The sequence below is a fragment of the Carassius gibelio genome, chromosome A13 (genome assembly GCF_023724105.1).
Source record: "Carassius gibelio isolate Cgi1373 ecotype wild population from Czech Republic chromosome A13, carGib1.2-hapl.c, whole genome shotgun sequence".
Classification (NCBI taxonomy): Eukaryota; Metazoa; Chordata; class Actinopteri; order Cypriniformes; family Cyprinidae; genus Carassius; species Carassius gibelio.
The window spans coordinates 26,794,760-26,806,882 of NC_068383.1; the positions used below are offsets into that span (position 1 = coordinate 26,794,760).

General features: G+C 38.9%; 1 protein-coding gene across 4 annotated transcripts in view; it reads left to right on the top strand.

Annotated features, from left to right (window-relative positions):
- Window positions 1-12,123, top strand: part of LOC128026717 (dystonin) — a 153,325-nt gene that overhangs the window by 45,803 nt on the left and 95,399 nt on the right. For all 4 annotated transcript variants that reach the window (XM_052613974.1, XM_052613977.1, XM_052613975.1 and 1 more), the window contains 2 exons: window positions 4,640-4,806; window positions 9,186-9,298. In XM_052613974.1, coding sequence (XP_052469934.1) covers window positions 4,640-4,806; window positions 9,186-9,298 — 280 coding nt within the window. The remainder of the gene's footprint in view (window positions 1-4,639; window positions 4,807-9,185; window positions 9,299-12,123) is intronic.

Consider the following 12,123-nt stretch of genomic DNA (forward strand, 5'->3'; position numbering starts at 1 on the left):
CTCCCTGACGGCCCACAGTTGGCTGAAGGCTTACCAAACAACTGATATCTGGGGCATAGCTGAAGCATGTGTCAAATAATGCTTGGCTTCATCAAACCTGCTGACAGGTAGCGTGGGGACGTGCAGGAGCACCTGCGCTGTCACTCTTACACCAGCCGCTGGGCATGCGCTGCTAGTGGATGGGCCTGTTCCCTCATGATCCGCAGTTAGGCTCTCAGGGAGGATTTCTGAACCGCCCTCCGGTCTCTTCCTTGGAATTATCCAGTTTCCAACAAATGAAGGATTGCAGTTCACTGTGAATTTACATCTGTTGTTTGCAGCTCCTCAGGCAATGCCTAATGTTATTAAAAGTTTGTTTTATTAATACAGTATCCACAGCTGCAAACTGAATACTGTGTGTTTGAACATGCAAAGACATTTGACTGAATCAAGCTGGCATTAGCCATCATGTTTTTTCAGTAGTCTTTGAAGTTGATAAATTAGGGGTGTGTTGAGGATTATTAACATCACCTCCAGCAATAATGTGCAACGATGTGATGTTTTATCGTTACAGTTTTTAAAGCGGCACTACTAAAGTGGCACTATTTTGTACTCCAAACTGATCAAGACTGTTCAAAACTGCCTTGTATTGGTTCAGTACAGTGAGCCTGAAATATTAATTAAAATTCTGAATTGTCGGGTCAGATTTGGCGGGAAATTCCAGGCAAAGTCATTCATTTGTTCATGTTTACATCAGGTCTAGACTGAAGAAGGCCTGGCTAGCATATCAAATGTTGTAGAGTAGCATGGGAATACAAATGAAGAGTGCTGTTGCGTATAATTTAAACTTGTCAGCTAGCTGCCATGTAACATAACAAGTTCTGCAGTGGATGCTGACAGTGTGCACATTAAAGAACACAGATGCTGTCAGATCATTTCCATAATGACCAACATGATCTAATGAGAGAAGCACAAATTAGCGAGCAGAGCCGATGATAATGCAATAACCTTGCATGATTCATTTAAATACTCTCCTCACATAAATGTTTCATCTGAAACCGAAACGCCTTCAAATACATATGCAATATGAAATAACTATGTCCATGACTTTTCATAACTAATGTATCTCTGTGTGTATTCATCCATCCATCCATCATCTTCCGCTTATCCGGGGCCGGGTCGCGGGGGCAACAGTCTGTGTGTATTCAGTAAATCCTTAATGCCTAAAGAGGGTTGGGTATTGATTGGTTTTTTTGCCAAATTGATACTTTTAAAACCAGTGTCTAAATGGTGCCTGAACTGATACTTTAAAAAAGAGCCACAAAAAAACATGGATAACATTAAAGAACATTACAAATATTATAAATTAATCTAAATGGCATTCACATGCTCCTCGGGTGCTCTCATTTACCGAGTTGTGCTTCTCTTAAAGCAGGGATTAAAGCACTGTCCTACAGAGTTTACGATGGTGATATGTTTTATATTAAATATTACATTTTCAAATAGCAACATGATCATTTTATAAAGTATGCATTCAAATATATAATATCATACAGATACCAGGACAAATATTTCAGTCGATCGCTCAGGCATTTAATTAACCGAAATGAGGCACTGAAATCTGCGTTCTGATTCGGTTCTAATACGTACCGGTTACTTTGGTTACACAACCCTGGTTTGCGCTGGAACAAGCTGTTGGTAAGTCTGGCACCCAGTAGGGATCCCTAAAAGAAGTTAGCCTAATCACTAATTCTTGCACTAGCAAACACTACTAATTAACTTTAAATGAATGTTTGAGCAATAACTTCCTGTATAAGCTAAATACATTTTACAACTATGCCTCCACATGAGTTTATATAGCCAATATAATTTATAATCTTCCATTTCTATGAGCACGGGTTATGTTTGTCTTACGTGAAGGACGTGATCCTTTTGAAAGCTTTGCTCTTGTTTTGAGCCAGATTAAAGAGCAAACAGAGAGCTTTGTCATCTGGGGCAGCACTGTTTGCCATGTTGTAGAGTCAGCCACGTTGTCCTGTTATTTTTAAAGGCCACATGACAGGCCATGACTCTTTCTTGGCCTGGGACGTCCTATCCGAATGGCTCAACATGCTGAGCAGTGCTTTCACACAAGCCATCAGGGAACGGATGAGAGTCTGTCCCATTCCCCTCCCTTTTCTCTCTCTCTCTCCAGCCTCCAACTGCTGAGGATCTGGAGTCAGCCTGTGGAAACTGTGTTTACACATCACATGAAGACTGTGACGTTTCCTCAGTGTTAGTTTCTGTTGTTTGCGGGCGTCTCGATCTCTGTAGTGTTTGTATTGGAGGACCAGGGCAAAGGGTAACGTTTCAAAGGTCACTGAGATTTCAGTCTCTTGGCAGCGTGAGAAGAAAGGGCTGGGCTGTGGAGTGAGGCTGGTGAACGTGCAATACAGGAAAGAGACGTTAGTTTGGAGCGTCTGCCGAGTCTCAAGAGGGATCCACATCATCCGATCCACTCTGGATATTTGGACTACGGCTGATTCGTCTGACATCACCTCCGTAACTCAAACACTGGCTGGGAAAAGATGGCTGCTGCTTCCTGGGATAACAAGAAACTCTTAAACTTGCTGAACTTGTTTACTGCTGGAAAGAAAAAGTGAAACTTTCTTAATGGGCAGCCTTGTTTGGATGAGGAAGCACCATGGGTAATATGTGTGGATGTGTGAGGAGCTCTAAGGATGAATGTTATGTTGATCCCACCAAAGCCCCAATCAGCCCTGCACCAAAGGAGCTCCGTGGACGCCCATACTTTCAAAGGAGGAAGAATAGGAAATCTGCAGAGTTTAATGCTACTGACTCTTTGAGAAGCCATGGGGCTGAGAGCTGTAGGGGTGATGACCCGGAGGATGTCACGTCTGGTAGGACTTCCCTCCATCAGGTTGGTGCTTTGAACTCGAAGCAAGACGAGGTGCCAAGGCCCAGACAGGCCAGTATCAGCCATGGGGTCTACGTTGGTGAAATCCCAGTTCTCCGAGGGGAAAGACCAGGTGTTCATCAGATGGACAAGGACAAAAGCAAGCCCACTGCGGAGCATAATCTACAGTGGGTCACCAAGAGCTCCAGAAGCATTGCCTCAAAGGATGGGCTCTTGGAAAAGAAGCTCTTGCGGAGACAGTTGAGGAGGACGACGAGTTTTGGGGCAGTAGAGCATATGCTCCAGACACTGAGAGGAAAAGGCTTTTCAAGGAGCAGTGTGGATCATCAGATGCAAAACATGGAGGAGTTCTCCAAAATTATACGGGACTCTCAAGTGCACAGGATGCGGAGGAGGGCCCACACTTGCTCGGGAGGTTTAGTTTCCCAGGCTACGTTGGATACCGTCCAACAAGATCTTAAAAATGCTTCCACTGAACACCAGGAGGTAATAGCAGCATCTGTCAACATGTGCGATGCCATATATGGTGCAACAATACAATTTGTGTATCATTACTTTAGAAATAACATCCGCTGCACATCACACACCCTTTACTACTAATACATGCTGTGTTTACTCCATGTTGTAATTGACATAATTACTAGATGACAACCCAGGACTTTGTAGTGGTCAGGCTGTGCAAGTCAGGGCTCTCAGAAGAGTCAGAGTTTACAAGTTGTTATTCTGAGTTCTACAAGGACATGAATGCTTTTTCAAGGAATATCGTATTTATGACTATATTCTTTATTTTAGCTATATTGACCCATCAGCATCAGGAGGCTATAAACTAGGCATTTTCTGTAATGTTGTAGTTCATCTTGATCATGATGGCAGTGGTTAGTCAGGGCTGACATGTTTTGGTGTGTTCGGTTCTTGGTTTAATAGCTCAGTCTTTCCACACCCACAGTCTAAACACCATGTCCTGCCTTCTGACAAGCTATAATTAAACCGCCCGGCAGATTCTCCTGAGTGGACTTGAATGTCAGCGTATTATTCACGTACTGTACACTTAGCAAGCTGGGAATGATTATTAAGCTGTTGGTTTTAATATGTTGTGGTATAATGTTTCTCTTAAATCAGTGGCTGTTGGCTTAGCTTTTGCTCTAGGCATTTGGTTTTAGAGCTGCACATCCTTCTTAGGAGAGAGAAGTCATGCAAGGTCAATGTTTATAATGTTCACTGTTATATTTAAAAATACAATTAATATGATTTATTGCTTATGCGGAGGCTACTATAAATAGCTCTAAATGACTGATCAAATGCAAACGTGACTCAGCCTTTCTATGTGTACCAGCTGAGCTTCTGTTGGCTGAAACAGCAGAATGCTTTTTTAAATGATGCATTTTCATAGAAGTGAGTTGATTAAAATAAACAGTTCATGCATTTTCTGTGTGCACGTGATATATGTATTATATTCATTTTTAATTCTAAACTGTTGAAGCTTTTGCTAGATCATTTACAGAACAGATGTGAATTTACATTATGGCAAAAACAATTAGTTGATGTCATTTGAACTGTACATTAATTTCAAGAAAATATACAAATAATTGCTATGTAGCACAATTGCATATCAATTTAAAAATTGTAATACAAAACGACCTTTTCTTTACATATTTGCTGCGTATGACTAGGTTTGAAAAGAGGATCTGTATCTAAATCATAAGAGGTTCTTAATGAAAACCATGTCATCTTTCCTGTCTGCAGATCTCGGACATCCATGTGACAGGAGAGTCCGAGGACATGACAGCCAAGGAGAGACTTCTGCTGTGGTCCAAGCAGATGACCGAAGGCTATGTAGGTGTCCGCTGTGACAACTTCACTACCTCGTGGAGGGATGGACGACTGTTCAATGCTATTATTCATAAGTACAGGTAACACCACAGCAATGTCCATTTCCAAAAAATATCCTTCCATTTTCAAATATACATGACTGTTTGTATCTGGTTTCATATATTAAAGAGCATGTAAATAATAAAAAATAAAATTTGTAAACTATGTAAAGCCTTCTCATTTAGATTACCGTCTGTTTAAACAATGAGGCTCTGTTACTGAATGAGTTGTCTTGGTGACTACTGTCTTCACAGGCAGTAAAGACAACATTTTATCAAAATTGACCACACTCTTGTCTTAAAGGGATAGTTTACCCAAAAATCAAAATTATGTCATTAATAACTCACCCTCATGTCGTTCCAAACCTGTGAGACCTCCGTTTATCTTCAGAACACAGTTTCAGATATTTTAGATTTAGTCAGAGAGATCTCAGTCCCACCATTGAAGCTGTGTGTACGACCTACTGTCCATGTCCAGAAAGGTAAGGAAAACATCATCAAAGTAGTCCATGTGACATCAGTTACAATATTTTGACGCATCAAAAATACATTTTGGTCCAAAAATAGCAAAAACTACGACTTTATTCAGCATTGTCTTCTCTTCCATGTCTGTTGTAAGAGAGTTCAAAACAAAGTAGTTTGTGATATCCGGTTCGCTAACAAATCATTCGATGTAACCGGATCCTTTTGAACCAGTTCACCAAATCGAACTGAATCTTTTTAAATGGTTCGCGTCTCTAATATGCATCAATCCACAAATGACTTAAGCTGTTCACTTGTTTAATGTTTCTGACACTCCCTCTGAGTTCAAACAAACCAATATCCCGGAGTAATTCATTGACTCAAACAGTACACTGACTGAGCTGCTGTGAAGAGAGAACTGAAGATGAACACCGAGCAGAGCCAGATAATGACTCGTTCACGAGTCAAGAACCGTTTGTGACACATGTGTGATTCAGCGTGAAGCAGACTGACACACAGAGCGTCTGAACCGAACTGATTCTTCTGGTGATTGATTCTGAACTGATTCTGTGCTAATGTTATGAGAGTGGGTAAACCGAAGGCTTGAATCAAGGGCAATCATCGCCAATGACGCCATTATGTAGAGCCCAAAAGAACCGGTGAACCGTTTTCTTCAACCGGTTTATTGAATCGAACTTTCCCAAATAAATACTGGTGATCCGAAAACCTATGCGACCGGTTCTTGGCTCGAAAACGAGTCAGACTGTTGTTCGTTATCTGGCTCGTCTCAGTGTTAATCTTCAGTTCTCTCTTCACAGCAGTTCAGTCAGTGTACTGTTTGAGTAAATGAATTACTCCGGGATATTGCTTTGTTTTAACTCAGAGGGAGTGTCAGACACATTAAAAAAGTTAACAACTTAAGGGGCCGTTCACATATCGCGCCTAAAAGTGCGTGGAAAACGCTAGGCGCGCTGCTTTTTCCTTCTTTCCAAAGTGCTTGGGCAGAAGCGCTCCTGAGGCGCCTGCCTTTGCTAAGCAACCATGACGTGCTCTCTCCATGAAGACGCCGAAATTTCAGCAAAGGATAAACGGATTTGCAGCACTAAAAATCGCTCGCAGTAGCTCTGCTACAAAATTTATTTCAAAATGGCAATCCATATACAGCTATGAACAGCTGTTCCTTCATCTTGGCTGAGTTTTCAACGTTGTTACGGGAAAGGATGAAGCTGAATGGTTAGTTCTTGTCACATGACCTGCGGTGCGCTTGCGGCTCTCTGAAAAGTTGAGATGTTTTTAACTCGATGCGGTGCGGACGCGCCTGGAAAAAATGGGTGCGTCGCACCGCATGCGCGTCGCGACCGCGTCGCTTCCATTATGAGCGCGCATGCCGCGCGCCTACATTGGAAATAACGAACTTGCGCGCGCAAAAGACGCAAAACGTGAACGGCCCCTAAGTCATTTGTGGATTCATGTGTATTAGAGATGCATACCGTTTAAAACGATTTAGTTCGATTTGGTGAACTGGTTTAAAAAGATCCGGTTACATCGAATGATTCCTTCGCAAACCGGATATCACAAACTGTTTTGTTTTGAACTGTCTCACAAAAGACACGGAAGAGAAGACAATGCTGAATAAAGTCGTAGTTTTTGCTATTTTTGGACCAAAATGTATTTTCAATATTTCAACAAATTCTATTTGCCCCTCTGATGTCACATGGACTACTTTGATGATGTTTTTCTTACCGTCAATCACTTCCATATAAGTTTTAGAGCATTTATCAAACAGAATTTTTCAAGTTTGTTGGAACATAAATGTAAACTTAAATATACATTTAAATAAAATAAATACAATTTTATAAATAAAAATAAATTAAACTGAAAAATATAAAATATATAAAAAATAAATAACAGTAGTGCTGCAAACACACTAGCAACCAGCAACATTTGTGTTTGGTATAAATGACACAGAACATCTAAAGTGCATTCTAACTTCAAACTTACATCGCAGTCTGTTCATTATTAAAATAAAGTACAGTCAACCAAACATTTAAAAGGTTATACTGGTCAGTTTAAATAGACCTTAGTATACCAGTCCACTCTGCTGTTATGCCAAGGACATTTTTGCTCATGTAAAGAGGATGATCTTTTCCGTATAGCTTACATTTAAAAAATAAAAAATATTATAGTTCACATACATTACGAATATGGAAACATTTGGATATGTGCAGAATGAGACGTGAGCAATAACCTCCAAATACCTCTAGTCAAACCCACGCTCGTTCTCGTATGCAAGCAAGCATGCACTTTCTCAATCTAATGCACTGTAAATGCCGGATTTTTTAAAACAAATAGGCCTAGTGGAACGCAAAAATTCTAAACTGAATATTTAGCAGAACAGGATCAAACAAAAAAGTACTGGTCATAATACTTGCATAAAATGTTTGATGTGAAAAAAGCGCTTCATTGACTGCGCAGCACAGCCACAAGCGCCACAGTTACGTTACGTTTGGGATAATTTTATTTTTAATACTAGTGTCATTTGAATACATTGCAATTGCATTTTAAAATACAACAACGAGCACCACAAAACTATTTAAAGAAGTGCATTCAGCGGTCTCCTTGACGGGAAAAAGTCAACAAAGTAAAATGATCTCCAGCATATGGCGCGCTCTCTTCATTTTATCAAATAATCATAATCACATCTATTCATTTTACAGTCCTGCTACTAGCATTTTATTCAGACTTAAACCCCTTTAATTCGGGTGAGAAAGCTTTTTTTCCAAGTGGCTTTTGCACATAATAATAATACCACTGCAGATGCATTTTGTAGCATTAAGGTTATTAATTGATCGTTAATTTAAATGACGATCGATCATGGAAATTATCGAATATTGACTTCCCTAAATGCAAATGAGTTGGATGGAAACCTGGCTATTGTCTGCATCAAACCATGCTTCCGAACAAATGTCATTCACGGTTCTGGGCAACTCCAGGCCAGCTGTCTCTCCGAGCGCGGTACTGTCTGTGAGCGGCGGAGTAGCGTAGCCCTCAATCATGCTGCAGTGTTTGTGAGGGCTGCCAACTTCTCCACCCCATTTACAGAGTCAGATTCTCTGACTACCTTTATCTCCCAGAACTGTTGTTGAATCTTCCAAAAGTTTTGGCTTGGGGTCCTTCACGTGCGGCAGCAGTAGCACTTTCCACCACACCAATAACACGGGGCTGCCCGCCGACGAGCCTGACTTTAAATCAGCGCTACTAAACACGGATTTCGGCCGATGCTGATATATAAAACAATGACAAATATCGCTACTTGTGACTGTCCCATAGACTGTCGCGTAACACCATTTTGGAAAAAATGAGCTGAACGCAGGCAGCATATGCTCTTCTGTTTTAGCCAGACACAAGGATGCTCTTTTTCTTTCAAATTAAAGCGTAAATACACATATAAAACGTATCCTTGTGGCATGTCTGACACAGAAGAGCGTAAGCTGCCTGAGTTCAGCTCATATTTTCCAAAATGGCACTACGGTGATATGAAGAGACACAGAGGAGAAAAAATGTTTAATATTATTTTTGTTTTATTTGCATACAAAAAGTATTCTCGTTGCTTCATAACGTCACGGTTGAAACACTGATACCAGATGGACTATTCTGACGATGCTTTTCATACTTTTTTGGACATTAACAGTGTAACTTGACAGTGAAAGGGACAGTCACAAGCTGTCTAGTTTTCATCCAAAATATCTTAAATTGTGTTCCAAAGATGAACAAAGGTTTTACAGGTTCGGAACAACATTGGGATAAGTGATTAATCACAAAATTGTCATTTTTGGGTGGAGTATCCCATTAAAGCACGATCTTGGTGTGTAATACAAAACATATCTGTTACAGAAAGATATCAGACATGCAGAGATTGTGGAGTAAGATCATATTGTCATGGTTTTGTCTTAATTCAGGCCCGACCTGGTTGATATGAGCAAAGTATCGACACAAAGTAGCAGATCCAACTTAGAGCAAGCGTTTGGTGTGGCCGAGCAGCTTGGTGTGGCCCGACTGCTGGACCCAGAGGGTGAGTTTCAATGCCAAACTAATGTCCTCATGCACGTGACTTCATTTAGCATTTTACATCATAAAGTTTGTTGGTTGCACTTATGTGTAGACTGTATTTAAAAACGAATTATCAGTTAGTTGTTGTTTACATTTAACTAACATTAAATTAAAATATATTTTTTAAGTGGTGACATCCATCCACCACTAATCTTTCATTCATTGATACTAACTCAGTCATCTATAATCTTCTTTACAATTTGGTGGGGTGAAGACTGGTTTTGGTTGAATATGTTTGTCTACAAATGACAAAGAAAACATAACATAATAATTATAAACTTCATTTTCTTTGCATTTCACCTCTAGCTTGTTTCCTAGTCTAGCACACAAATGTTTAGGCTACACTGGCATTAGGGTTTGGAATCGTAAGAAATTTTCAGGTTCTGATATCGGTTCCATTAAAACCATTAAACAAATATTAAAACAATAGTGGTAGGGAAAAATGCACAATACTCAACTACTCAATGCTCAATTCTGTTTATTCCTTACTCTCAACTTAATTTAAAGGTTGGCAATGTCAAAATCCAACATATATTACAGTATACAAATTTTCAGTTTCGATTCCGGTTCCATTTAAATGAAATATTATTATGTTTTTTACAATTTTACCTTCATTGAATGTAGTGTTGCTGGAAGGTAGCAAATAATGTTGAGTAATGCTAGTCCATCAATCACCATATGCTTCAAAGTTGATGTTTTATACACAACATTGTGCTTTTCAAGCAGGAATAAGCTGGTTGGCAAAATAGTCCCTTGACGTTTAAGACACTTGTTCATTTCCCTAAATTAATGAAATATAAACTGTTATACTTACAACCATGTATACACACACTCCATAAAACCCCTATTTTACAAATAATAATGCAGTCTTAAGATGGTGTGATGCAATGAGTGGTTTCCACATTTTTAAACATTTAAAATGCATGAAAATAAATATTTTCTATCACTTTACCAGTCTTGATCTGTATACTAAATAATTTAACCATTATACTTACATAAAAATAGCAGTCTATTTATTTAGTTGTCCAAGTTGAAGTCAGTATTTATATTTATGACAATATGGGACAAATGTAATGTAATTTAGTGATGGCAGGTGACGTACAGTCAGACAAAACGACGTGCAGTTATCAAAGGTGCGGGTGCGTTCGGCAGTCAAAGACACGATGCGGCATGGCAAATCTGTGGAGAGCGTGTCATTGGAAACAATGTGCTCAGTAATTAAAGAGCAGGGCGGCGTTTCTGTTATTTGGTTTGTGACTTCCTTTACGGGAAACACAGAATCATCAGAACAATGGTGCATGGCTGCTCACAGCGCTTGGTTACGTGTCACACCAGAAACGTTTGTCGCAATGGAAACGTAGAAATGTATTTTTAAAAAACAGAACTGGTTCTCGGTTCCCAACTCTAACTGGCATAACATAAACTGTGGAACATAAAATAAAATGTCAGTATTTTTTGTTCATACAATTAAAAACATTGTTAAGCAAATCATCTTGGTTACCAAACAGTCTTGTTTTAGTTCTGGTTACCAACATTCTTGATTATATTCAGTAAAATAAACTAAATGATACAGGTTTGAAACAACATGATGGTGAGTAAATGATGATAGAATTTTTATTTTTGGCTGTACTATAACTTTGTTATTTTATTTTATTTGTTTTTAATGAAATGATACTCTAAATAAGAAACTGAAACTGCCAGTAGGTGGCAGTAAATGTCATTATAAGTAAGTCATTGAGTCATTCATTCATTCGATTCCTTCATACAGGAATGAAGTAAATGTCTCTCTTTATGAATGGGACAGTGAATCATTGGATGACCCGATTCATTCGTGTGCTGCTTGAATATTTACAAAAGTTCTGCTGTGGTTTTATAGGTAATATTTTAGTTAGCAAAAAACATACAATTACAAAGCCTATATAAAATATTAGATATGAAAATACTAAAATATTAAATGACACAATATAAACTTCTTATTTACTGAACTGTTGTTTAAAATCACATTTTAAATTTGTGCTATTGGGGTAAAAAACAGCACTTGTGTAATATTGCTCTTACCGCTCGTGTGATATCGCTTATCACATGATAGAAATATTAGACAAAAACTCAAATAATTGCATTTTTATGGCCCCAATATCTTACATTTTAAAGGCGTATATGTGACTGCATCATATTCATCAACAGTCAACTGTATAAAAATGTAAGATGACGTACAGGTCTGGGGTGTGTGCGTTAATTGTATTCAAATATTTTTATTGCGTTATTTTAACAAATTAATTAAAATAACATGTTAAATCAACAGCCCTTAAAAGTACAATGTAATTTGAAAACATCTTCATCATTATTATTTCTCATGGAAACAAATGAGGTTGCCAACTGCTTCCAAACAATGACGCCGAAGAGTATCTTTGTTTCTTTCAGTGATGTGCGAGATTCTTGAGATGTGATTGTTGTCTTAGACTGAGAGGGAGCTGCTAGTTAACACAACTCTACCACATTTCTGAAGTGATTCAACTTTGACGTGTTGTTTTCTGCATACAGCAGAAAATACAGCATTGCTGAATCTGAGCTGCAGTGAATGTCAAGTCAAGTCAAGTCACCTTTATTTATATAGCGCTTTAAACTAAATATATTGCATTAAAATGACAGTTAAAGGCAGTTCATCATTGAATTCAGTGATGTCATCTCTGTTCAGTTTAAATAGCATCTGTGCATTAATTTACAATCAAGTCAACGATATCGCTGTAAATGACGTGACCCCAACTAAGCAAACAAGAGGCGACGGCG